A 27,437-nucleotide genomic window follows, 5' to 3' on the forward strand; every position below is an offset into this window, starting at 1 on the left:
GGCAGCAAATACCCAAGAGAGACAGAGTTACACCGCACTGTGACCTGACGAGACTGAAGTAGTGGGAGCTACAGCAACAAGGGGAGAGTCATTACTAACAAATGTTAAATCCAACAGCCCAGGGAAATGAAATAATCAGTACAGATAGAAAATGGGGACACGTAACTAAATAGCCACTCCTAGCGCATTAAAATGAGCTTATCTTCATTCTCTCTAGGTTCTTGTGTCATTTTCATCACTAACATGTGAGAGATTTCCAATAGAAACTGCCGCAGAAAAAGTATGGGACTGGAATCATGGGCTTAGAGGAGAGCTAATCCACAAGAAGTAGGCCCTTTTATTAAGGGGCCCACTATATGAACATTGGTTCAAAGTTACCACAACCAAATGTAGGCAAACCCAAAAAACAGAGAAAACTGTTCCTTTTCTTGTTCAACACAATATACATCATTCTCTCATTTACATTTCCTACATAACCAGATCCTAAGGTGCACCTGAGCTCCATTCTGCTACCTCCTGGTCTCGGCCTATGACCCTGGAGGCAGTCAGGGACTGATTTGACTCCAGATGCAATTTAGAGAAGCCTCAGAACTGCTCTAATTTATGTCAGTTAGAACAGTCCCCTAGGGAACTTTTATGTTAGTGCACACCCCAGGATTGCAATGCACTTTGGCCACTCTGGAGGGTTCCAGGGAGTGCTCCCTCTATAAAGTGCCAGCCAGAGACTCCAGCTGGGTGGAGCAAAAGTAGCCAAAGCAGGGACTGTTGCACTATGGGGAGTGGTGAAAATGGGGGCCAAGCAAGGATACCCCTCGCCCTAAAAATACCTCTGGACACAGAACTGAGAGTCCAACCAGTAGTAGCAGAAGGAGCCAAAGCAGGGGCCACTGGACATTCCAGGCAAGACTATAGAATAGTCTCAGATTTTCTCTGCCTGTGCTGATTGGTTGTTTGCACCAACTCTCCATCTCCCTCACCGATCTCTTCACTTCAACTTCACTCCACAATGCCCTTCTTTACCCTCTGCTCCGCCTTACCCTGCCCCACTCACCACTTCCCTTCTCTTTCCATTTAGCTGATCCCCTCCTAAGGAACCATGCTCCCAAAACAAACAAAAATTGTGGAACTAACATGCCATTTCCTGCCACCCACTGTTCACTCATCTTGTGTGTTCTATACCTTCCCTCACCCTCTGTCTGACTTGTCTATTTAAACAATAGTGTCTCATCGTTTCCTTATACTCCCCTGTTGGTCTCTTTGCATCCCTCTGTTTTCTCTGGTCTTAAACGTTGATTGTAAGCTCTTTGGGACAGGGACAGTCTTTTTGTTCAGTGTTTGTAAAGTGCCTAGCACAGTGGGGTCCTGGTCCATGACTGGGGCTCCTAGGTGCTATAACAAATAAATATAAGTGCCACTAGAGGAGTACAAAGGAGAAGAATCAGGGTTTGGACCAGTCATACTTTGCACTTAGAACAGTGCCGCTTCCATCGGAGAATCTTAGAGAACCTTACAAATACTGATAAATTAAGCCACAAGATATACCTTTGAGGCAGATATCACCATCCCCATTTCACAGATGGGAACATGAGGCACAGAAAGGTTAAACCATCTGCCCAAGGTCCCACAGAGTGTCACTATCAGAACTAGCAGTAATATTTAGGGTCCCAGTCCTAGCTTCCCAACTAGACCACACTTCATCTGTTTCCACAATGACATCTCCTCATATTAGTGGACAGTGATGACAATTAACATTGTTAGGAGCAATTTATTATGTTCAGATATTACCATTTCAAAAACCCATAAAGTGGCACTTGGTTCTTGACTGCCAGCTCAGAATAAAGCAGGGATAATAAAATAACATCTGCTTTCAAAAAGTGCACACATTCATTCCTCTTATGCTTTCCTGTCACTGATCTATCACAAAAGGCTTGCACACTATTGACAACAACAAAAAATACTCTGGGCCTGATTTTCATTTACATGGAGGACTCTTTACACAACTGTGGCACCATAAGCCCATCTGCGTCCTCAGGTTTCAGAGCCCAAGCTCCAGCCTGAGCCACAACTTCAAAGTGCTAGCTACACAGCTACTTCTAGAGCACTAGCGTGAGCCTTGCAAGCCCAACTCTGTTGACCCGGGCTGGGAGGCTCACTACCATGAGCTGCGTAGACATGCCCTTCGAGTGGGGGTAAATGCACTTTGCACCAGTCTTACATAATTTGTCACTTAAGTGTTTTTCCCACCAAAAAGGTACGCAGAGCTACTTAAAACACAGAACAGAGACACTGAAAGCAGCTGGGGAACTGGGATTTGCCTATACTATAAAAAGCCGACTAGGACTTTTTTTTTTTTTTTTTTTTTTTTTTTTAAAGAAAATGCGTGTCTGGCAAGGCAGAGGGAAGGACACACACAAAAGGAAGTTTTCCCCTAAATTTCCCAAGCAGCAATTAAGCATTACAGTGGAGTCTAAATCACGGATCCGAGTGCAAGGTGCAAGACTGTCAGAGGCAGAAAGAAGCAAAATTAAAAAAAAAAAAAAGGGGGGGGGAAATAGGTCAGAGAGACACACACATGGTACCCCTACAATATATAACATTAAAAATTAACTGAGGATGGTGTTGTGCAAGATCTAACCTTTTGTTGTTCATGTAAGAGGCAAAACAAAAGGCAGAAGAATTTAGGTTTTCTAAATGGAAGAGCAGAGCTTTGATAAGAAGAGCCTTAAAAGTTCACCTAAAAACTGCAATATCAAGAAGATTCTGGAGAGATTATTTTATTTTTTGGGTACTCAAGAGCACTGATCATATAAAAGGAGCTATTTGCTGCTGCGGGCAGTTTGCAAGCTAGAACAGCACTAGGACAATCACTGTCGAAGTTACATTTAGGAAGTTAAAGGTTTCACAATTGCCATCTGCTGTCAAAGCACAAAAAGTCATTTAAATGAATTTCTTTCTCCTTTTCACATAAGCAGCATGGAAGAAGCTAAGGTTTCAGAAGTGGGGGGTGGACCACCTACAGAAATAATAAGGTGGCAGAAAAAAATTATATATTTACAAGGTTTATCGCAGAAGCTTAAAGGACTGAGTGCAAGACAAGCAGCTATAATAGGAAATGCATCACTTTCTGCAATTATTCTTCATAATCCCTCATAGCCACAGAGCTAATCACCTACCACACAATGTTTTGTTTGTTAATAAAGGACAATGTCCCAGCTCTGGAAAGATCCATCAGATTAAATTCGATTATGTATTGTAACTGTATAAGTCGACTGGCACAATGTGTTCCAAGACAAAGTCATTTCTCGCTTGGCAGGCTTTAGTAGTAATGGTTACTTCAGGGAATGAAAACAGGTGTTTCTGCTGGCCTTGGAGATGATCCTCCTATTTTGGTGTCAAGCCACTGACTAACAACATCCAAAATTGCCCAATTAAGATTCAGTCTCAGAAGTTTCACTGTACCAGCAAGTGCAGCCATTTCTTTACAGGGCAGATTTGTTATACTGTTAGAATGCCCATGGATGGCATCTTTCTGCCTTCTCTGATGAAGTGGAAATATACCACTAGACAAATCCTGAGCCTGGTTCTTATCTCACTTAAACCAGTGTAAATCAGAAACAACTCCACTGTACTCAATGGAGTTAAACTGGGGTGAGTAGAGAATCAGGCCCAATCTATGTAGATGTTTAAAAACATGGGCTGGCGTAGACTGCTCCATTGACTTCCAGGAAGCTGCATCAATTCACACCACCAGAGAATTTGGCTACATATACACTTGCACAAATGTTGCCCGCATTCACAAGTTGGCTAAGCAAGCGCACACAAGGCAAAAAGTGAACAAACTCAAAGACTATTACTGGCTTTATTCTAAAGTACTAATGCTCTTGGAAATCGTTCCCTCAGTATCAAATTACTGTCTTTTCTTCCTTTCTCTTTAGAAGATGGATGAAAGCCTGTCTCAACTGCAATGAAAAAGAGAGGCTACTTGCTCCTGAAATAAATGTGCTCTGTATTACATCCAGTGTATGTTCTGCCAGCTGTAGAGACAAATAAACGGGAATATATAAGACTGGGTAAACAGCACGCCCCATATTTCTTCACTGAGGGAGAGGGCAGAGTAAGGAAAGTAAATGAAGGAGATTTTTGACATCTCACCTTGGATTCTAAACATAATAGTGGAAATTGATCCTTATTGTAACTCCACAGAAATCAATGGAGTTGCATCAGGGACAAATTTTGACCATTTTAGAGGCTTTTGCTGCATTTTCTTTTTTAGCTTCCAAATAAGAGCCAACAGATTGTTAACATGGTGAACTAATGCTCTTCCCGATCAGTGTTTCTGTGAAAGGCAAAAAAGCTGGAGCCTGGCTGGGTAACAGGGTAACAGCCATCTGGGCCGCTGTAAGTAGCCCTGGACTCTCCACCTGACCTGGGTCGTGGGCCCAAGAGCAGCCCCCGGCCCATGCCCCCATGAGGGCAGGTGGAGGGTTCAGGACTCCCCATAGCGGCCCAGAAGGCTGTTACCCTGTCCAGCCTCCAGCTTCTGGCCTGGACAGGGGGTGGTGCCGGGGGGACACGGGCATAGCCACAGGGGGCAGCCCTCATGGCCCACTCACTGTTATGAAGGATCCGGAGCCGCTGGCTGCAGCCAGAAGCCAGGTGTCAGAGCCAAGCATCAGAGCTCAGGGTGAGAACTGGAGTCAGAGGCCAGATGCTAGGGCCAATGGTCAGACCCAAAATCAGAAATCAGGAATCAGAGCCCAGGGTGAGAACCAGGCTACCTGGAGTGAGGTAAGGCAGGAGCAGGGCTGGAAACAAGCAGGTACAGGAGCTATCATGGTCATGGGTGAATGCTTTGAGCAGTTGCTGAACTGCTGTTGGCCTGCAGACCCTTCCAATCAATCAGGCAGCCTACTACAGACCAGCTGTGCTCATTAGGTTGCCCAGAGAATGATTCTGTTGTAGGCCTTGATTCTTGACAGCATCCAAGTTTCCTGGAGGAAATGCAGCACACAGAAAAACCAAGATAGGTCTCAGCACTCATTTCTCCTGAACAAAACTGGTCAATAAGCAAGTCTAGAAATACTGACATAGGACATCTCCCATAACCAGCCCTGCCTCTCTGACATGTCAGCGTGATGCTGAATTGGAAAGGGTCTTCTTTTCTATATTCCAATTTACTGCTCTAGTCAGCTTTTTATCACCTTTTTGATAACCTTATTCAGGAACAAGAGACTTGAGAGAGTGTTCTGGATGGAAAACACTGAGTGATGGTGGCTTGAATTTTTAAGGAACAATGATCTATATATTTTTAAGAAAATGATCAGATACAGGATGTGATTTGACAGATGGAATGCTCAGATATGTATATGAAGGAAGCACAGTGCTTGAGGAATAGCAGAGTGAACTGTTAGGAGAGCCTGGCTAAAGTTACTATTATTTGTTAGCATGGAAATTACTGCTGCACCTATTTTTATAATTAAAGCATCTGAACATTATCATGTTTTACAGATGTATCATCAGTCGCTTATTCAAATTCTAGTGTCAGAGAGCAAAATACCAAATTATGTTGCTAAATGCAGAATGGGTTTTAGGCACACAAAAAGTTGGACATTTTAAAATCATTACAAGGCCTTTGGAGATGGGCATTATTATTCTACAATCAACTCAATGTGTTTTAAATCCCTCTGTTAGCATATGGTACTCTTATGTACCTCACACAAGGGTCTTGTTAAGCGGGGATAATGCCGGCCTTATTGAAGTTTATTGCTTGATCATTATCCTTTTCTCGTCATAATCACACTTAAGCTTTAACCAGGCACTTGACACAAACTCATTTTAGTTCAAGATCATAGGAATAAGATGCTCAGCAGTATACTGTAACCTGGAAACAACTGCTATGGATGCAGTGACCAAAGGAAATGGAATAGACAATACCAAAGAAAACAGAATCTGTGACAAAAATGTATAAACACCTGAAATAGATTGGGGGAGGGGGAGAAGAGAGAGAGATTATAAACAGGATTGATTGGGTTCATCCATCAGCTACTTAGGAGAATCAGCTTCATGTAATCACCATCTTCACTGATGCATAGACCCTAACCTCCAATTGCCACATGATCACAAATTTCATTCAAAAATGCTACTGATCTCAGGATGCATTCAATAAAATGGCAGAAGGAAACCTCTGCAGTTCTGCAAAACAGCTGACTGAAGATGGTCTAAAGGGTTTGGATTCTTCTAAAGAGCCTTTGCAGAGACAACAAATGCCTTCAATTCTGCCTTCTATGGTGCTGCCATCTAAGACTGGAGACTAATGTAGTTTGGATTAAAGCTATAATCCTGCCTACAAATCGTATCCACTGCTGATCTTTGTGAACATAATGTTTGGTCAGTGTTCAGAGGATCTCTGTGTGGATTACTTTTTTAACCTCTTATATAGAGCTCTGAAAGTCCCCATCATTCTCAGGAAAATGAAGAAATGAGGCAGATTTAAGATAGTAACTCTAGTTCATCCCAACACTCTCATTTTAGAAATCTGAGGGCACAAAAATGTGACTGCCTTGGATTGAGTTTTACCGTGCTCCAAATCCAAATACTTGAATCTGAGAGAATGAAATGCTGCTCATTTGTACACTTGTATCCTCTATCCTTAAAACAAAGGGAACAGTCAATTAAATAACTTTAATAAACCCTTTTTCTCCTATTGGAGTACTTTATATTAACCTAGTCTGAAAAGTTCAATGATAAAAGTCTCCACTGTGACATTTTGTTTGTTAAAGGTGTATGTGTCTTTTTGTCCCATAGTTCTTCTATATGCCAGGAGGGGTATATCAAACTGCATGGCATTTAGCCTTTATTACACTCAAAAGGTATCTGTGCACCTGCAACTAAGCAAATATCTATCTCAATACAATTTTCTTTCCTTGTGTAATCATAAAAGGAAATAACCCTAAAGTCCGAATGGCACAAAAAGGCAGCTTCCAAATATAACTGCTTGTTTTCAGAGTATGTGGTAGAAAGACTAACTTCAACATATTCTAGACTCCTATCACAGATGTCTGAACATCCATTTCCTCCACTGTTGGTGCAACTGCCCACGGTCTGTCAAGGTGACAAGTTCTCGCCAGGTCATATTAAACCAATAAGGTGATGGTGCATTGCAGAGAGAAAAAACGACACCACCACACCTTTATTCAAAAGGACCCACTCACCCTCAGTCCATCTGGGTGGAACAGGAGTCTGCATCCTGCAAACTTATCTAGAAAACACAACTGTTGGTGACCTTGTGTAGCTCTGCTTTGAATGGCGCCCTATGGTTATAGTGGAGATGGCACTCTGGATTGTTTCCTCAGTGTGCAGAATGCCCACATAAATACCTCTGGCTAAAAAGAAAAATGCTCATGCCACTGTAAAAACCACCACTAGCATAGATCACAATCATTCAAACCTGGGACCTTCGGCACAGTTCAGCCCCCCTGAGGTAAAGTAATGACTGCTTTAGCTGGTCACAGTGCTAGGCTGTTATCCTCTGATGGACCAACTACTAATAGTGGACTTGACACACACTGTGTCAGTGTTGACTATACTACCAGGTCACAAATAGTATCTAGGATATGCTGAGTAGAACTGATCGAAATGCAGAAAATATTTTCAAGGTGGGGGGAACCCTGGAACCATACAGCAGAGTTTCAGAAGCAGATTGTTCAGGTCGGACAGACAACTATGTTCTGCACAAACACTCAGGACTGCACCCCTACCTCAGGCCTCTTGTGAGGCAGGGGGTTTCAACGCTCTTATCTCGCTCAGACAAAGATGCTTGTTCTTGGATAGGAAGATGATACGCCAAAAATTACAGATAAGATACTGCTGAATCCACCCCCTGCTCCTCTCACTCTGATCACTCTAGCAGCCATATTCACCATTCCAGTCTGACCCAGCGTGCCCCCTTGCAGGGAAGCATAGTGTTGCAGATGAGCCCTTAACTGGCTGTGTGGACTTGTTGATACCCTGGGCGAGAGGAGGTAAGTACTAAAGAGCACCTCCTTGTGGAAGTCTCATTTATTAGTGGAAAAGCCAACACAGAACATAAACAAAACGTTCACACCAACATCCCATTCCTAGTCCAGGTCCCACACCTGAATCCAGTGTTCACTTCTGCCCAGGCTCTTTCTCCAGGGTTCTCTTGGTTCCAATATCTTCCCCTGGTGTTAGGCCTCTTGCCCCTACCAAAGTAACATCCTACTCTGGAGTCTGGGGAGATTGGCCCATTACAACTCTTCTCCAGGATAATGTGTGATCCTTCCCAAGCCGAGCTTCAGGCCAGCATCGGGGGACCCCTAGCGGACACCAGGCCCTCCTGGATGCCTGCTGGTGCAGTTCTCCCCTCCCCAGCAGCAACTTTTACATACTCCCCATCTTGGTAGGTTCCCTAAAGGGCTCACCTTTCTAGGCTCCCTGCTCAACCTTCTGGCTCAGGCTCCTCTTGGGATCTCCCTTCCATAGGAGCCTCCTGTCTCCCTTTGGAGTTCCCTCCAACTGATCTTGGGTCACTTATCAGGTCTAGGTGCTTGTTTACTAATTAGCCACCTGGGGCAGTCAATCACCCTCATGTGGGACCTTCATAAAGCAGTCAGGCAGATTAGGATCTAATTCCCCAAAAAGAGCAGCTGTCCTATGACACCATACAGTGATTGTGTCTACAATACAGCAGATAGCTGAAACCGCTGTGGGGGAAGTGTCAAATTAATTAGTGTCAGGGAAACATCCTCCCCCTTAAGTGGGCTGAATGTCTCCTGGGAAGCTGCCCCTCCCCTCATTTTTGTGATAACCATCCCCCAAACCCAGATGGCTGCAGGAAGCCTGAGAGTAGAAGATGTTAGCCACTCCCCAATAGCATCTGTCATAAATGACAGCACTGCCTGCAGCCCAGCTAAACAGAGAAAGAAAACCAATCTGGCCCTTTAGTGGGACAGAGGTCAGTTTGATGGTTAGTGTGGCCCCTTTGGTGGCTCTGGCAGCCACTAATTTGCAACACCAACACACTATTTAGAGATCCATTCCAAAATTCCAGCAGAATGGCTATAAAACTTTCATCAATTAGTTGAGAAAGTTGCCTTCAGTCTAAATTACAGGGAACTCCAACAGTGTCCATAAAAGCAGCAAATTGAATAACTCAGAATGCTCGGGAGGGCTCTTGGGGGATATACACAGCCTGCTTCTAGCCAACCCTGACATTTCAGCCCCCTCCAATTTCTGCCTTAAAGAGTTTCAAACTGTCATCCCTTCTATTCCAATTGCTGACAAGGTCCAGCCATTGTGTTTCAACAGCTGGTTATTGCCAGTGCATTAATGCTTCAGACGGACAACAATTGTCAGTCCATTGTACATAAAACACCTGCTCTCAGCGGGAAGCCTCAAGATGGCAGGTAGCTCCTCTTCTTTCACAGTGCTTAAATCAGTGAGAGCTGTGCGGAGTTTTAACCTCATTCTTTTTCTTTTTCCTTCTTCACACTGAAATCCAAAGGACAAAGGCCGGGCCAGACTCAATGACCATTGTAACCCATAAGTGTCTTTCCATTGATTTCAATGACCTTTGGATCAGGCCCTCTGTACAGGAAACCAAATTCCATCATCAGCCAGGTTCACCAATTCTTTTTACTCCACACAAACAAAACATGTGCGTACACCTTATAGACGCTGCATGCCTGCTAATTCAGAGGCAAGTGAAATGAGCCAGACTCTTTGAATATTCTGGGCGTATTGCACACAGCTTAAGTGATTAAATATATAAATATTAATGAAGCTGTGACTTTTGCCCTAAAACGTAAAGGTTAATGGCTATATTTGCCATTTTTCCATTTCTTGAATACTGTACAACCCAGAATCTAATATGCATATATACAAGTTGGAGTGAGTCACCAAAAATGCTACATTAAGTAACTGATCCTTCAGTTTTGCAATTAGGGTCAAAAGTCCCTTGCACAAATTCTTTTTTCCTAATTAGATTTCAATGTTTATTTAATTAGTTTGTTACTTGTAAAATCTGGTACAATCCTTTATACTAGCTCTCTTGCAGCTTCTTTCACATTTATCCCGGGGGGGGGGGGGGTTAGTGGGCTGTACTGTACAGTGGCCCACAATTGTGGTTTGTGGACTAGTGGTGCAGAAAGCATTTCCAGGTGGACTTCAAAGCTGCTTTGCTCATAATGATGGACAACGTGTAACACATGCAGCAGTAACATTCAATTGATACCTTAATCCATTTCTATTGTGCATAGAAGAGTTTTCTAGCAGAGCCCCTTTGCATGCCTATGCCACACTTGCAACTAAAGGGCCAAATTCAGATCTTATTAAATAAATTTTACATTAGCAATGGAGCTAACTCCTGCAATTTTATTGTAAGTCTTGCAATACTTGGTACTTGTTTTTCTAAAGCCCCTAGAGTCATGTGCTAATATAAGAATCTCATCTTTCATTCTAAAAAAAAAAAAAATTTAAAGCAAGTTGGTAGCCCTCATGATTGGGAAGAAAATCTTTAAAACATGAGTCCTACAGGGCCAAATCCCTGAGGCAACTAAAAAGAACCTAAAATATACTATATTCTTAAAAAACTCATGTCCTGTTTGCTCATCTCATAACTTTAGAACACTTGGTTGGCAATTGGTTAAACTCCATTGATTTAAGCGAATTTGCTCCTGATTCAGAACCAGGTGTGAAGCCTCAGAATTAGTTGTGAAGCCTGTCATCAAGTCCCCTTCTTTGTCAGGTACAAATTCAGTCATAATCAAATTGTTTGACAATGGTGGGATGCCAAATTTCAACATGATCGGGCAAGAGAATCACAGGACGTGAAGGAAGAGTTGGTATGAACAAATGGAAAGTGCTACATACAGCAAGGGGAAATAAATAGGAGAAAGTGGGTGAGACATAAGCAAGCAGCTTCACTCTTCACATTAAAGTGAGTTCTTCATCTTTCCTCCTTAATATCACTCTTGTAGGTTACCAAGTACTAACTTAGTAGAAAGGTGTGGAATCAGAACTGAGGGAGGAGTTCTCTTTGAGATCTCTATCAAAAAGAGATAAATAATAGACAAGAAATTGAGAATCCCTGCTAGAGAGCTTTATTTTGCATCTTATCTTTAAACCTTATTGTCCCCTTCCTGTACCTCCTCCCGGCCCCCAAACACAATTTAAATCCCCTGACCCCCTTTTGCATTCTCTGCATGTAATCTAACCTATTTACCATTTGATTGTTCATATACCCATTTCCTCCCTTCCATTACTATTCTCTTTCTTGTACAGAAGTTTCATGGAAGAATCATAGAAGATTAGGGTTGGAAGAGACCTCAGGAGGCCATCTAGTCCAACCCCCTGCTCAAAGCAGGAACAACCCTAACTAAGTCAACCCAGCTGGGGCTTTATCAAGCCAGGCCTTTAAAACCTCTACAGATGGAGATTCCACCACCTCCCTAAGCAGAGCTGTCCCTAGGGTATGGTGAATGGGGACGACTGCCACGGGCCCTGCGCTTCATGAGAAGGGGGCGGGGCGGCGAGGTGAGGCGGAGCCCCCCTACCAACCTCCCCCTCCCCCCACCGCCTCCTGCCCACCGGCGGGCCCCGCTGATCAGCACCTCTCCCTCCCTCCCAGCACCTACCACCGATCAGCTGTTTCGCAGTGTCTGGAGGCGCTGGGGGTCGGGGGGAGGGGAGAAGAGCGAGGGCACAGCACGATCATGGAGGGGGCATAACTAGGTGGGGCAGGGGTGGGAAGAGGTGGAGTTGGGCCTTGGGGCAAGGGATGGAGTGTGGGCAGGGCCTGGGCGGAGCACCCCTGTCAGACAGAAACTCGGTGCCTATGTCCCAGGCCCCGCATCCCCTTAGGGATGGCCCTGTCCTTATGTAACTTTGCTTCATCACTCTCCTAGTGAAATAGTTTCTCCTAATATCCAACCTAGACCTCCCCCACTACAACGTGACCATTGCTACTTGTTCTGTCATCTGCCATCACTGAGAACAGCCTAGCTCCATCCTCTTTGGAACCCCCCTTCAGGTAATTGAAGGGTGCTATCAAATCCCCCCCCCCACTCTTCTCTTCTACAGATTAAATAACCCCAGTTCCCTCAGCCTCTCCTCATAAGTCATGTGCCCCAGCCCACGAATCGTTTTCATTGGACTCTCTCCAATTTATCCACATCCTTTCTGTAAGGGGGGGCCCAAAACTGGATGCAATACTCCAGATGTGGTCTCACCAGTGCCTAATAGAGGGGAATAATCACTTCCCTCAATCTGCTGGCAACTCTCCCACTAATGCAGCCAATATGCCATTAGCCTTCTTGGTAACAAGGGCACACCATTGACTCGTATCCAGCTTTTCATCCACTGTAATCCCCAGGTTCTTTTCTGCAGAACTGCCGCTTAGCCAGTTGGTCCCCGCCTGCAGCTGTGGGATTCTTCTGTCCTAAGTGCAGGACTTTGCACTTGTCCTTGTTGAATCTCATCAGATTTCTTTTGGCCCAATATTCCAATTTGTCTAGGTCACTCTGGACCCTATCCCTACCCTCCAGCATATCTACCTCTCCCTCCAGCTTAGAGTCTTCCGTGAAATTGCTGAGGGTGCAATCCATCCTATCATCCATATCAGATGGATATGTTGAACAAAACCAGCCCCAGGACCAATCCTTGGGGCACTCTGCTTGATACTGGCTGCCAACTAGACATCGAGCTGTTGATCACTACCCGTTGAGCCTGATGATCTAGCCAGCTTTCTATCCACCTTATAGTCCATTCATCCAGCCCATACTACTTTAACTTGCTGGCAAGAACACTGTGGGAGACTGTATCAAAAGCTTTGCTAAAGTCAAGGTATAACATGTCCACTGCTTTCCCCATATCCATAGAGCCAGTTCTCTCATCATAGAAGGCAATCAGGTTGGTCAGGCATGACTTGCCCTTGGTGAATCCATGCTGACTGTTCCTGATCACTTTCCTCTCCTCCAAGTGCTTCAAAATGGATTCCTTGAGAACCTGGTCCATGATTTTTCAAAGGACTGAGGTGAGGTTGACTGGCCTGTAATTCCCCAGATTCTCCTTCTTCCCTTTTTAAAGTGGGGCACTATATTTGCTTTTTTCCAATCATCTGGGACCTCCCTCGATTGCCACAAGTTTTCCAAAGATAAAGGCCAATGGCTCTGCAGTCACATCACCCAACTCCCTCGGCACTCTCGGATGCATTGTATCCAGCCCCATGGACTTGTGTATGTTCAGCTTTTCTAAATAGTCCTTAACCTGTTCTTTCACCACTGGCGGCTGTTCACCTCCTCCCGGTACTGTGCTGCCCAGTTGGTTTTGCGAGCTTTCCTCCATTTCACCAACCTCCGGGACGTGCTCTACTAGAGATGGAAAAGACCTATTATGTCACATCTAGTCCTTCCCCCCAGTTAGTGCAGGACTGTCCCCTACAATTCTCTAGGGCTTTGTCCTGCCTAGCTTTAAATGTCTAAAGCAGTGGAGCTTCCACCATTTCCATTGGAAGACAATTCCACAGCCCAATAATTCTCAGCATTCAAAAGTTCTCAGGCTAGTAAGCTTGAAAATGCTATCACCTTACCAGGATACCTTTGAGGAAAAGCAGAAAAACAGCACATCTGGGGAGTCAGTTTACATAGTACACAATATATTTGTGTGAATTAAATAGGAGTCACAATCAACTACCCTTAACTATAATTATCTCTACTTTATGATCCAACCTATAATTTCTATCACCACAACTTTCTATTGCCAGGGAAAAATCAAAAAAAAAGTTTGTTAACAAAGTCCTCTGATTGTTGAGGAAAGTCTGTTGCCAGAAGGGCAGAGGCAAAGTCAGGTAAGCAGCAATGGGTTAAATTCTGAGAAGCCAATGGGAGTTTTGCCAGATAAAGGACCACAGAATTTGTCCCGGCATCTGTATTCTCCATCTGATGGTCAGATGATGGCCTGGTTGCTAGGTACCGCTGCTATCTTGTGTGTGATCCTATTGGGAAGGCCACATTTCCTCCCACTTCCTGTTAGTGTGCCAAATTCACAGCTGACATATACTGGTGCTACTAGACTGATTTCAATGAGTTGCATCCACTTACACCCCAGCAGAGAAACTGACCTGATTAATCCACTCAACGTCAATCCTTCCTAGTACAGTAGAACCTCAGAGTTACAAACAACCTCCATTCATGAGGTGTTCGTAACTCCAAACAAAGCATTATGTTTGTTCTTTCAAAGTTTACAACTGAACATTGACTTAATACAGCTTTGAAACTTTACTATGCAAAAGCAAAATGCTGCTTTTGACCATCTTAATTTAAATGAAACAAGCACAGAAACAGTTTCCTTACCTTGTCAAATCTTATTTTTAAAAACTTTCCCTTTATTGTTTTAGTAGTCTACGTTTAACACAGTACCATACCGTATTTGCTTTTTTGGGCGGGGGGAGGAAGGGTGTCTCTGCTGCTGCCAGATTGCGGACTTCTAGTTCCAAATGCGGTGTGTGGTTGATGGGGCAGTTTATAACTCTGGTGTTCATAACTGCATTGTCAACCCCAGTCTGGAAATAATTTACACACACGCTTAATTTTAAACCACGAGTAGTCCTATTAATACACCCCAGAATGATATTTCCCTCTTTCACAATTGTATCACATTATCGGCTCATATTCAACTGGTGATCAACGATAGCCCCAAGATTCTTTTCTGCAGTACTACTGCCTACCCTGTTATTCTCAATTTTGTATTTGTGCATTTGATTTTTCTTTTTTAAGTGTAGTACATTGCACTTGTCTTTATTGAATTTCATATTGTTGTTTCATCTCTGTCCAAAAAGGAATCCTACAAAAAGTGTAAACATGATTTTCAAGTCATTAAAGAGCTCCTGCTGCAGCCCTATCGGCCTTTCGTGATTCCTCCTATCTTTCCTTCACATTGGGATAGTTTGCTGAAGTGCCTTAAATATTATCCCTTTGAAAAACTGCCCACTCTCCTGAACTCCTTTTCTTTCCTTAGATTTTCTTCCCATGGGACCCTGCTTACCAGTTGTCAGAGTTCGTTAAAGTCTGCTTTTTTGGAAGTCCATTCTCCTTGTTGTGCTACTCACTAGGTCCCTTCCAACTCTACATTTCTATGATTAAAGCCAATCAGACCAAAGGAATCTAAAGTTAAGCACCCAAAAATTGTGGCAAGCAAACTTCAAAGTCTCTTTTTTTTTTTTTAAATTTGGGTGTGACTTGTGCAAGGTCACACAATCAATGGCAGAACCAGGAACTGAGCTCAGGTCTCCTGATTCTAGTCCAGTGCACTATCCACTGGTCACACTGCCTCTCACTACTAGAAAGCTTTAAATATATATATAAATAAAATCAGACAAGCAATGCATTTAGAGACCCACAGAGATGTTCTGTCTTCATATTTTCACTTGGGATTTGGGACCAAAATCTGGATACTAATAAGAAAACAACAACATTAAATAAAGTTAATGGATTCTGATTACCAGGAAGTTGTGGTAAGCTCCCACACATGCAGCCAATAGCCAAAACAGATGCATTGCCAGATCAGTGAAGAACCTTGAGACAAGTTGACCAGCCATATGTAGGACCTCGGGAGTGGCAAAACCCTACCTATGTTTGGAGCTGACAGCACAAAAATAGCGACTTGATTTAATTTTGTGCATGGGTTCCAGGCCATGCAAGGCCACTACTGGTTTGGCTTGAGTAGGCTTAATATGACAGTCTCCACTAGATCCCTGTGAAATCCAGGGGTTTGTGATAGATGGAACTTCAGAGTCACAAGAAGCCTCACTGGCCCTGTAGGCTACGCTTTGGAGGTTTGGGTTAGCAGCCAGTGGCTATAGGAAGCCAAAGCCTGGCTCTGTCCAACTTTCACCAAAAAGGCACAATTACATTAGCATTTAATATAAAGAGTCAGGGAATGCAACATCTGTGTCAGGATATGAGAATGCATTAGAGTAACAATACTGTACACAATGTCTATAATGTGAAGTCCTTTGCAAACATTAAATAAAGAAGCTTCACATGACCCCAGTAAAGTATGTATGTATTATCATCCCCACTTAAGGCAGAATGAAGTAAAGTAAGTAGGTATAACAAGATTCAATGGCTGGCAGTTGAAGATAGATACATTCAGACTAGAAATAACATCCAAATCTTGAACAACAAGGCTAGTTAACTATTGGAACAATTTACCAAAAGTTGTGGTGGACTCCCCATTAACGGCAACTTTAAACTCAAGATTGGATGTTTTTCTAAAAGCTATGCTCTGGTTCAAACAGGAATGAATTCAAAAAGTCCTATGGCCTGTGTTATTCGAGGACAGACTAAATGATCACACCAGTCCCTTTCAGCCTTAAAAATCTATGAAAAAAATAACATTCTCCAGGATACAAGAAGAGCCTGTAGCAGAGGTGGCAACAGAACCCAGAAGTGTTGATTCCCACTCCCTTCTTCTGAGCACTTGACACAATGCCTTCTCTACAAAATATTATATCTACACACACACACACTAAACACCAACAGAATAACTGTCATTAGACCTGTTATTTATTAGTTCTACCTCCTTTTTTGGAGAAACTTGAATGTCTGCCATTACGGATATGACAGCTGTGATGGGTTCGGTCACAGAGACCCCCTTGGGACTGTCACCTTACATGCTGAAACTACCTCTGAGCCCGTTTTCCCTGTCAGCTTGGGACTCCAGAACCCTGTCTTGTTGAGCCAGACAAGCAAGCCTGCTGCAACACAAAGGCAGGGTCTGAACCACGTCCCCAAAACTGCAGGCTTTAACTGAAAACCACTCAGCAGGTACTCCTGTCTCCAGCTCCCAGACCCCAATGGCATCCAAACCCCAAATAAATCAGTTTTACTCTGTATAAAACTTACACAGGGTAAACTCATAAATTGTGCACCCTCTATAAAACACTGATAGAGAAATATCCACAGCTGTTTGCTCTCCCAGGTATTAATCACTTACTCTGTGTTCACTAATAAACAAAAGTGATTTTATTAAGAATAAAAAGTAGGATTTAAGTGGTTCCAAGTAATAACAGACAGAACAAAGTAAGTCACCAAATAAAAAAGCAAAATCACGCAACTCTAAGCATAATACATTAAGAAACTGAATACAGGTAAATCTCACCCTCAGAGATGTTCCAATAAGCTTCTTTCACAGACTAGACGCTTTGTTAGTCTGGGCCCAATCCTTTCCCCAGTACAGTTCTTGTTAGTTCCAGCTCAGGTGGTAACGAAGGTATTTCTCATGACTGTAGCCCCCTTTGTTATGTTCTACCCCCTTTTATAGATTTGGCCCAAGATGGGAAACCTTTGTCTCTCTGGGTTCCCACCCCTCCTTCTAAATGAAAAAGTACCAGGTTTAAGATGGATTCCAGTATCAGGTGACATGGTCACATGTCACTGTGAGACCTCTTTCTTCATTACCCACAGGCTGGCCCCCACATCCACAAGAAGGCTTGCAGGTAAATAAACCATCTACAGCCAAATGTCCTAGTCAGTGGGTGCCATCAAGATTCTAAACCACCATTAATGGCCCACACTTTGTATAATTACAAAAGGACCTTAGAGTTAACTTCATATTTCTAGTTTTAGATACCAAAATGATACATACATACAAATAGGATGAACACACTCAGTAGATTATAAGCTTTGTAATGATACCTTACAAGAGAACTTTTGCACAAAGCATATTCCAGTTACATCAGATTCACATTCCAAGCATATTTTCATAAAGCATATGGAGTGCAACGTCACAACAGCTATCCAAAGAGATCATTTTTCCCATTGACAGTAAACGAAGACTAATCTTTTTAAATTTACACTACATTTATATCTCAGGAAGGGAACATAAAACGCATCACCATCTGGAAGGCATCCAAAGCATAGGTTTCAATAATGGTCTAATTGCTAGACCTCAAAAGAGCAGAAACTATTTAAAATGATACAAAACGTAGTGAAGAAGGAAGCATGGGACTGTGCAATGTATGTAGATTTAACATCCCTGAAGAAGTGAAACACATGATGAACTAATAGAGATGACATTACAGGGGCTTCTATGGTGTGTTAAGTACCTACCTCGTTGGCTTAAAAGTAACTAAAAGATCAAAGTAATATGAAGTCTTTTACTGAATAAAGTATCCTGCCTCCTTTTGTTTTAACAAAAAAAATAACTGACAAATCTGTGAAACAGAGACTTTGACTGTCACTTCAGATGTTTCAACTACTACTTTAGCTCAATGTCATGCTAGACCATGAAGTGCAGAGATACTTCTGCTACAGAAGAAAAGTGAAGCTTTCAGCAAAGAAGAGATTTCCTCTTACCTGTGCTCCAACTCTCGGATGGACAGTACAACTCCAGAAGTTGATGCCCTCTGTTGCAGGGTGGCCAGAAACGTGAATTCACTTTTATTCCGAAAGAGTTGAATTAACTTCTCGCTCACATGGGGCGCTGCATGGATTTCTCTTTCTACATCTAAGAGTTTCATCGAGAAGAAGAGAAGGGAAGGGAAAAAACACAATGGCACAGTAAAAAAGCCAAGTCTGAAGGATTCAGATTACACTTTTTATTTTCCTCTTCCATCAATATTTTTCAACAGTTGTGTACTGCACGCTACAGCTGCATTCATTCAATGTGAAAACCCAAAATGCCATCTCTGTCAATGTGCCCACTTGGACAAGTTCACAATTGGCCAGGCACTGATTTTCTGACAGAAATGTTGACAGGATGCGAAGCAATTTGGGTCTGCTGCAAGCAGATTAAGTTGCAGTAAACAAGGTGTGTTGCAGTCAGATAAATAATCTTCAAAATTCCAAGGAATATCAGGAACTGCCTGCTCCCAATGCCACTTACCAAGCTCCGATTTCAATTTTACCATTGACTCAGTTACCATCTCTCCACAATATATGTGAGGGACCCTGTCCTTGCACTGTGTAGGGCAGAGATGTATTATTGCTAACAATGCTACATAACTATGACTTTGCCCAAAATAAATTCAAGACATGCTTGCAATACACTATCATTTCTAGGATTTCTCAGTTTAAACAAGCAATGTGTGACAGCTCATACAATATTTATTAATCTACACTCTGATCAAGTAGGGCCAGAGATGTTTCAGTCTTGCTAATTCTGCTGTTGTCCATCAGTGGCATGCCTTCCCACTCTCCGCTCTTCTTAGACCCAAAGTCACCTCTGTTCAAACGCACCCACTGCTATCTCACCATTTCTTACTGCACACCAGTAACCTCTAAGATGGTGAATAATGAAAGGAAAGGGAACACTGAAAGTCTGTTAAAGGAATGAATCACGCATCATTTCACCCTCCTCTGCTATTTTGTTTTGTCATGTCTTTCATGCTGGCACTTTATCACATATTTTTGGGGCCTGTGTCACTTTCTTTTCTCAAATGCCATTACCAATTAGAAAGCCACGTGCTGCTTCTTTAGAAAGGCTTTCTTTGAAGCCAAACATTCTGGCTCAGTTCCTCAACTGGTATAAATCAGAGTAGCACTACTGAAGGATCTGGTCCAGTGTAAGTGCTGTAGGGTAACAGACAAAAAGTGATGAAATTTACAGCATAGAGCCTCACTATAAAGAACCTAATGTACTGTCATAAAATTATGTTTATTGGACTCAAGAGAAGAACAGAAGATGGACCCAGAAAAAAAAATTGACACCTAAACACCCCTTAATTTTGAGGGAACTCCACACCATGGAGACAATCCAAATTCTGTGCTCAAGATTTTTAAACTAGTGATTTGGGGTACCTCAATTTTGGGGTGCCCAACCTGAAAAGTCTTAAAGCAGACTGAACATGCTGTCTACTCCCCCACTCAAAATCCAGCATCCCTAAGGTATTTCAAGTGGGGCATCTAAAATCACTAGTCAGTTTTAAAAATCTAGTCCATTGGCTCAAACTCACCCCTAAGATTCACCACACAGACTATTAGTCTGTCTAGTCTTGTATCCTGCAAAAATCATGAAGCTTCAGAAAAAAATCTCCAATGTAGGCAGCAAATTGTACAACACCATGGGAGGGGGGGAAAATCCTTCCTGTCCGCTGTAGGTGACCAGCTTATGTCCTTAAGATGGAGATTTGATTATCCATATCATTATCTTAGTTTAGCTTGCATAGCTACAAATGTTATTAATGGTCATAAAATTACCTAGTTCTTTTTAAAACCTAGCTTCAGGGGATATAAATGTGCACATCTAAATGACAATTAGTGTTCAGCTGCCTCCTTGAGAACATGAGGATATCCTCCATGAAGGTCTTCCATGCTCCCATACCCAATAAATGAACTCAATTCATATTTAACCCATTATTTAAAAAAAAAAAAAAAGGTATGGAAAGGACAGGAGGTTTTTGGTTTTTTGGTTTTTTTTTAAATCATCAGTCTGCTGATCCAGTCCTCAAACTGTGGAGCAAAATAGACATAAAATTAAAGCCAGCACAATTACAACAGGAATTAATCTGGGCCACTAAGGTGTGAAAAATTCAGTACAAAATCCCAAAAACTTGAAAGTAAAAGATTTTTGCTCTTTGATTTGAAGTTTCCAAAATATTTCAATGTCATGAAAATCCTAAAAAATAAATATATGACGTTCAAACCATTTTTGAAGTTCTTTCAGATAATAATGAATCCACATTGAAAACACTGGTAGTTTTGTAAGGGACATTTCCATTGGCAAATTTCAGAGAATCTTCACAGAATCCTAAATTTCCAGGTCATTAAATGTCCCAGAACAAAATGAGGATATTTACCTCAAGAATGTTATTTTGTTCATCCATATGGTTTGAGTTTCAATACACTGAGCCTTTCTTTTAGAAAAACACTTTGAAATGTAATACTATATTCCTGTGTCTTCTAATAGTGCATGAATACGTCAGAATGCCTCTCTTATGCATTCAGCTACTTTTAAAATGAATATACAACATGGATGCAAAATACTACAGTTTTCTAGAATAGGGGCTCAAACCACTGGAACAATATTAATATAGCGTTTTAGACCACTGTTACAGTATCTTCCTAAAAAGGGAAAATAACTTGTAAGGGCCAAATCCTGCAAACAAACACTTAGCTATCATGTATATTGTTATTACCATGAATAATCCTACTGACCAACAGCCTTTGTAGTTGAGTGTTTGCAGGATAAAGCCTTACATTAGCAATGGAACATACTTGCTGACATGGAAAAGATTATGGACACACTTTTTAACATAATTGACATACACTATATTGGAAACACAGAGCTTTTTTTAAGGGGCGACTGGTAATAGGACTCCCAATCCTGCCACCTGACTCGTACAGGTGGACGAGTCAGTCTCTTGTGTACAGTTCTCTCTAGTTCAAATGGACTTCACACATGTGCAGGGATCCACCTACATGGATAGATAGCAGGACCTGACCCTATAAGGCTAAAAAAAAGGTGTGTATATATTTAGTCCACATGGTTGTCATGTACATCATCTGCTTTTGAGCAATCTTCTGTGTTTCACCTGATCTCTAGACAAAATATCATTCAAATGAATTATAAGCACTATATGCTCAGACTTCTACTTTCCATCAATTTTAATTCTGGGGGGGATGGGAGGAAGCTAGCTGCCCATCAGGGAAAAATAGTTCTTACATTATCTATAAAAAATAACTGGCTCCTTGTAATAAAGTGCTATTTTCTTTCCTGTGTAACAGAGTATTGCTTTATCTAGTCATCTTCAATGAAATATTATTTCACACTTGACTGATAATGCAACCTCAGCAAAAACCAAAGAGATGAAGATATGACTTTCTCATGCCCTGCTATGTGGTTATGTTTTCTTAATTTGAAATGTTGGGTGTTTGGGGGTTTCTTTAAACAAGTCAAAGTGTTTCTCAAATCAAACCCAAGTGAATAAAGCAGCTCTGTATATTTATTTGAAAGTGCAAACTGATATAATAAGCCTTCTCGAAGGATCTACTCAGGGAGATTTCTACCTTGAACAAGCAAAGAAACAGAAGATTCTTTTGTTTAAAAAAAATATGGAATTCTAAAAAGGAAATGTCTATATGCTGAGCAACATTACTTTTTAGCATAAGAGATCACCACTTACTGTCTGAACTAGCAGTATGCATTAACTGTAATTATCAATGGTGCTTACTTTAAGCACCTCCAACTAAATTTCAAATTGTGGGATTTAGTTCCTATTTTGCCAAATTCTGGTGAAATCCTCTGAGTTGATGGAGTTGTTGTCAGGGGGTTTAAAGACACAGAGAACATACCAATTAGGAAATTTACCAGTACATAATGCCGAAAGGTTAGATTCTGCAGACATTTAACACTTTTTGTTAAGCACTGTCTTGACATATACACAGTATAACTAGCTTAATGCCTCTACTGTTCTGTTAGTGTCAAATCTAAAATACTTATCTGTATATTTTATGAAATCCTTCATAATTATTATGAATGCTAATCAAAGACATATTTGGGCCACCATAACTTGCCTATTAAGTGTCAAGTCGTTTAAACCCAAAAATGTGGTCTACCTGAAAACTGCTATAAATCTAATAAAGGAAACTATGCACCGAGACTAACACAAAGCCCAAAATACGGAGCCACATAGGACCTCATCAGAAAAGCAGTGCACAGGAGACCACAACATGCAAGTTATGTTGTTCTTTCAACCTGCAGTGCTCACACTCCACAGTTCTTCCATGGCCCGAGACACAGTGGATAATGGCCCATATGCATAAGCACATAACCTTAATACCCTAAACACCTTTCCCCACGGGGACTGATCATGATGCTGGCACTGAATAGTTCTGACGGGCAGCCATAATATAGGTCCACATAAACAATGTTCCTATAGTGTTACAGTAGGGTCTGGAAGCTGTGCCACTGACTTCAATGGGCAAAGAATCAGACTCTTAATGAGTATGGGGTGTTCAGATACAGCAACTGGAGAAATTGAGGAGGATGAAGACAGCAAGACAGACTATATCTGCAATATGTGCTTGATCCTGTGAGGTGATGAGAGCCTGTGCTCTTTTAAATTAGGTGGAATTAGGGGAGCTCAGCGTCTCACAGGCTCAGGCCTTAAAAGCACTTAGGATCCAAATTTGGCCCTCAGACCATATATTTCTGATGGACCCATCACTGTCTCAACTCTCCCCCGTTCACAGCAACTAAAATATCCTTAGAGCTTTGCCACTTACATACCAGAGGATGATAAAACCCCCAACAAGGAAGTAAATCAAAAGAGCCAGGTTGGCTTCTGCAAAATGATCCCCAAATCAAAGTGGACAAAATTAGTAGGAAGAAAAGGATGCCGATGAAATGAGCTATTGCTCACGAAAGCTTATGCTCAAATAAATTTGTTAGTCTCTAAGGTGCCACAAGTCCTCCTTTTCTTTTTGCGGATACAGACTAACATGGCTGCTACTCTGAAAATTAGTAGGGAAAAGGACAAAAGCAGCTGACACAGTGGAACAAATTCTCTGAAGGTGATGTTTCACAACATCAGTGCCTGTATTCCATTCAAATCCATGGTCCCCAGTACTACAAGCAATGGAAGAAATGCGTAACAATTGTGGTCCCAACCCCACAACTTTTATTCACATGAACAGTCCTTATTCTGGTGAGTAATCTTTCCTCAAACACTCCCACTGGAGTCAATGAGACTACAGGGATTGCTCCCGTGAGTAAAGACGACATGATCTGGTCTTAAATGTCTTTCAATAGTTATATTATTTTTTGAAATATCCTGTCTGGGAAAGCTCTAAAGAGCCTCTTTCTGATTCATTTCTTTTTTCAGTGCATGGAGAGTTTATTGCTATATCCCTAATCCCAATCCATTTGAAAGCTGCTTGATTCAATATACTTTCAGTATCACCTGTATGGAACATTTATACTCAAACTGCTTGGTGCTCCATTCCCTCACATTCATAGAAGATCTGGATAAGCAAGCAGAAGTTTGCAAAATCAGAGCTTGGGTTTCAATGACAGCCAAAGTGGACAGTGAAACTCAAATCTCAGAGAGTACTGGCTTTTAAATGCGGTGTTCCTTTGTTGCCTATTTTGACTTGTTCACCCCTGCCCACCTTGTAAGGAGATACCATTATTTTGTACATCAGCAATAAAAAAAGTCAACATTCATTTTTATAAACTACTTAAAATAGTGAAATCACCCTGTTTGTATTCAGCTTTTCAGATTAGATTAGTTACTTAGTATTGGTACAAGAGACTGGTCAGGCAGTCATTTGGCAGGAGACATGTAGGACATGTGAATATTAAGTTCAGATCCTTGTTCCCTGGACAGCCACATCTTAGGAGCCCTTGTGTCACAGAATATCAAGGTTGGAAGGGACCTCAGGAGGTCATCTAGTCCAACCCCCTGCTCAGAGTAGGGCCAATCCCCAACTAAATCATCCCAGGCAGGGCTTTGTCAATCCTGACCTTAAAAACCTCTAAGGAAGGAGATTCCACCACCTCCCTAGGTAACCCATTCCAGTGTTTCACCACCCTCCTAGTGAAAAAGTTTTTCCTAATATTCAACCTAAACCTCCCTCACTGCAACTTGAGACCATTACTCCTTGTTCTATCATCTGCTACCACTGAGAACAGTCTAGATCCATCCTGTTTGGAACCCCCTTTCAGGTAGTTGAAAGCAGCTATCAAATCCCCCCTCATTCTTCTTTTCTACAGACTAAACAATCCCAGTTCCGTCAGTCTCTCCTCATAAATCATGTGCTCCAGCCCCCTAATCATTTTTGTTGCCCTCCACTGGACTCTTTCCACATCCTTCTTGTAGTGTGGGACCCAAAACTGGACACATTACTCCACATGAGGCCTCATCAATGCTGAATAGAGGGGAACGATCACGTCCCTCAATCTGCTGGCAATGCTCCTACTTATACAGCCCAAAATGCTGTTAGCCTTCTTAGCAAGAAGAGCACACTGTTGACTCATATCCAGCTTCTCATCCACTGTTACCCCTAGGTCCTTTTCTGCAGAACTGCTGCCTAGCCACTCGGTCCCTAATCTGTAGCGGAGCATGGGATTCTTCCATCCTAAGTGCAGGACTCTGCACTTGTCCTTGTTGAACCTCATCAGATTTCCTTTTGGCCCAATCCTCTAATTTGTCTAGGTCCCTCTGTACCCTATCCCTACCCTCCAGCGTATCTACCACTCCTCCTAGTTTAGCGTCATCTGCAAATTTGCTGAGGGTGCAACCCATGCCATCCTCCAGATGGAAACTGACCCCAGGACCAACCCTTGGGGCACTCCGCTTGATACTGGCTGCCAACTAGACATGGAGCCATTGATCACTACCCGTGGAGCCCGACAATCTAGCCAGCTTTCTATCCACCTTATAGTCCATTCATCCAGCCCACACCTCTTTAAACTTGTTGGCAAGAATACTGTGGGAAACAGTATCAAAACCTTTGCTAAAGTCAAGGAACACCACGTCCACTGCTTTCCCTTCATCCACAGAGCCAGTTATCTCATCACAGAAGGCAATTAGGTTTGTCAGGCATGACTTGCCCTTGGTGAATCAACGCTGACTGTTCCTGATCACTTTCCTCTCCTCTAAGTGCTTCAGAATTGATTCCTTGAGGTCCTGCTCCATGATTTTTCCAGGGACTGAGGTGAGGCTGACTGGCCTGTAGTTCCCCAGATCCTCCTCCTCCCCTTTTTTAAAGATGGGCACTACATTAGCCCTTTTCCAGTCATCCGGGACTTCCCCCGATCGCCATAAGTTTTCAAAGATAATGGCCAATGGCTCTGCAATCACATCCGCCAACTCCTTTAGCACCCTCAGATGCAGTGCATCCGGCCCCATGGACTTGTGCTCATCCAGCTTTTCTAAATAGTCCTGAACCACTTCTTTCTCCACAGAGGGCTGGTCACCTCCTCCCCATGCTGTGCTGCCCTATGCAGTAGTCTGGGAGCTGACCTTGTTCATGAAGACAGAGGCAAAAAAAGCATTGAGTACATTAGCTTTTTCCACATCCTCTGTCACTAGGTTGCCTCCCTCATTCAGTAAGGGGCCCACACTTTCCTTGACCACCTTCTTGTTGCTAACATACCTGAAGAAACCCTTCTTGTTACTTTTAACATCCCTTGCTAGCTGCAACTTCAAGTGTGATTTGGCCTTCCTGATTTCACTCCTGCATGCCTGAGCAATATTGTTATACTCCTCCCTGGTCATTTGTCCTATCTTTCTCTTGGAAAAAGGTGATGTGCCTCATCACAACCCTTTTTAAGGGATCCAAAAGCAAAATCCAGCTCTTCAGCTAGAGGCAGGGTCACCCCAACATAAGACTTTTAATGGAAGTAGCAAAGGTGGAAATAGGGATATTTCAGAGGAACATTATCCCTCCTTTCCACTACAAAAAAAGCTCCTTAGAAAAGGCAATAGTCTCAAAGAGCTGTAAAAGGTTATGCAAGGAAAAAACACCAACCACAGGGATTGTCGCCAGTGATGATTCATTTTGCTGCCAAAAGAAGAAAAGCCTCAGGGAGATATTCTTTCCTACCAAATGCAGGCAAAACCAAGTTGGTCTGGAGTAGTCAAGGGGGAAGAGCCCCATCCCACAGAAAGGTTGATTCTGTCTCCAGGCTGGTGTGTGTATTTTTGTAGAGTTAGTGAAACAATGGGTGGAAGTTTCCATCTTAAATATGAGCTGGAGGGAATCTACAAGGTGTGCCAGCCAGAACTGAGGTGAACAGGTATATATATATGACCATCCTGATTCCCAGGCACTCAGGTTACTATCCCCATACAGCTCTCAGTCAGCACAAACCAGCTCATACTAGGCAGCATAGAACATGAGCAACACATTAGTCTTCATTAGGGCTCTCATCACCTGGGGTACCCATGACTGCAGGCTTGCCAACATAGTCTACACCACTACAGCAGGCACACACATCACAGTCTGCAAGCAGCCACTTAAAGAAGATTCCCAGCCTACCCTCAGTAGAGAGCACAAACTCTTATAAAACCACAGAGACCTGACCGGGGTGTAATATGTCTTGCCACGTGCGTGCCCTTCTTCTAAGCTAAGGGGGCGGTCTCACTAGTGAGAAAAAAGTCTTTTTAAATGCTTTATTAGCATCTGCGTTGCCAGCTCTGCTCAATTCAATAAACAGTAGGGCATCATGTTCAACAGCACAGCTTTCTAGATTATTATTATTCATTATAAATCACTTTTTACGTGTTGCTTCAAACACTGTTTCTCAAGAATAAGATCTGCCTGCATTGAAATGCTCCCTACTTTAATATGCAAACCTCCTACAGAGATGATGTCTCATTTTAATTATTGTTTCGGTGTAATGGGTTTTCATTAAGTTAGAGGATGGAGCAATTACCAGGGTGAGCAGCTAATGTTTCAAAGGTAAGTTCCCAT

At 42.4% G+C, this 27,437-nt stretch overlaps 1 protein-coding gene across 6 annotated transcripts in view; it reads right to left on the reverse strand.

Moving 5' to 3' along the window:
• NELL1 (neural EGFL like 1) overlaps window positions 1-27,437 on the reverse strand; it is a 445,673-nt gene that overhangs the window by 393,412 nt on the left and 24,824 nt on the right. For all 6 annotated transcript variants that reach the window (XM_048852651.2, XM_075129472.1, XM_048852653.2 and 3 more), the window contains exon 3: window positions 18,375-18,525. In XM_048852651.2, coding sequence (XP_048708608.1) covers window positions 18,375-18,525 — 151 coding nt within the window. The remainder of the gene's footprint in view (window positions 1-18,374; window positions 18,526-27,437) is intronic.

The sequence above is a fragment of the Caretta caretta genome, chromosome 6, assembly GCF_965140235.1.
Source record: "Caretta caretta isolate rCarCar2 chromosome 6, rCarCar1.hap1, whole genome shotgun sequence".
NCBI classification, from domain to species: Eukaryota; Metazoa; Chordata; order Testudines; family Cheloniidae; genus Caretta; species Caretta caretta.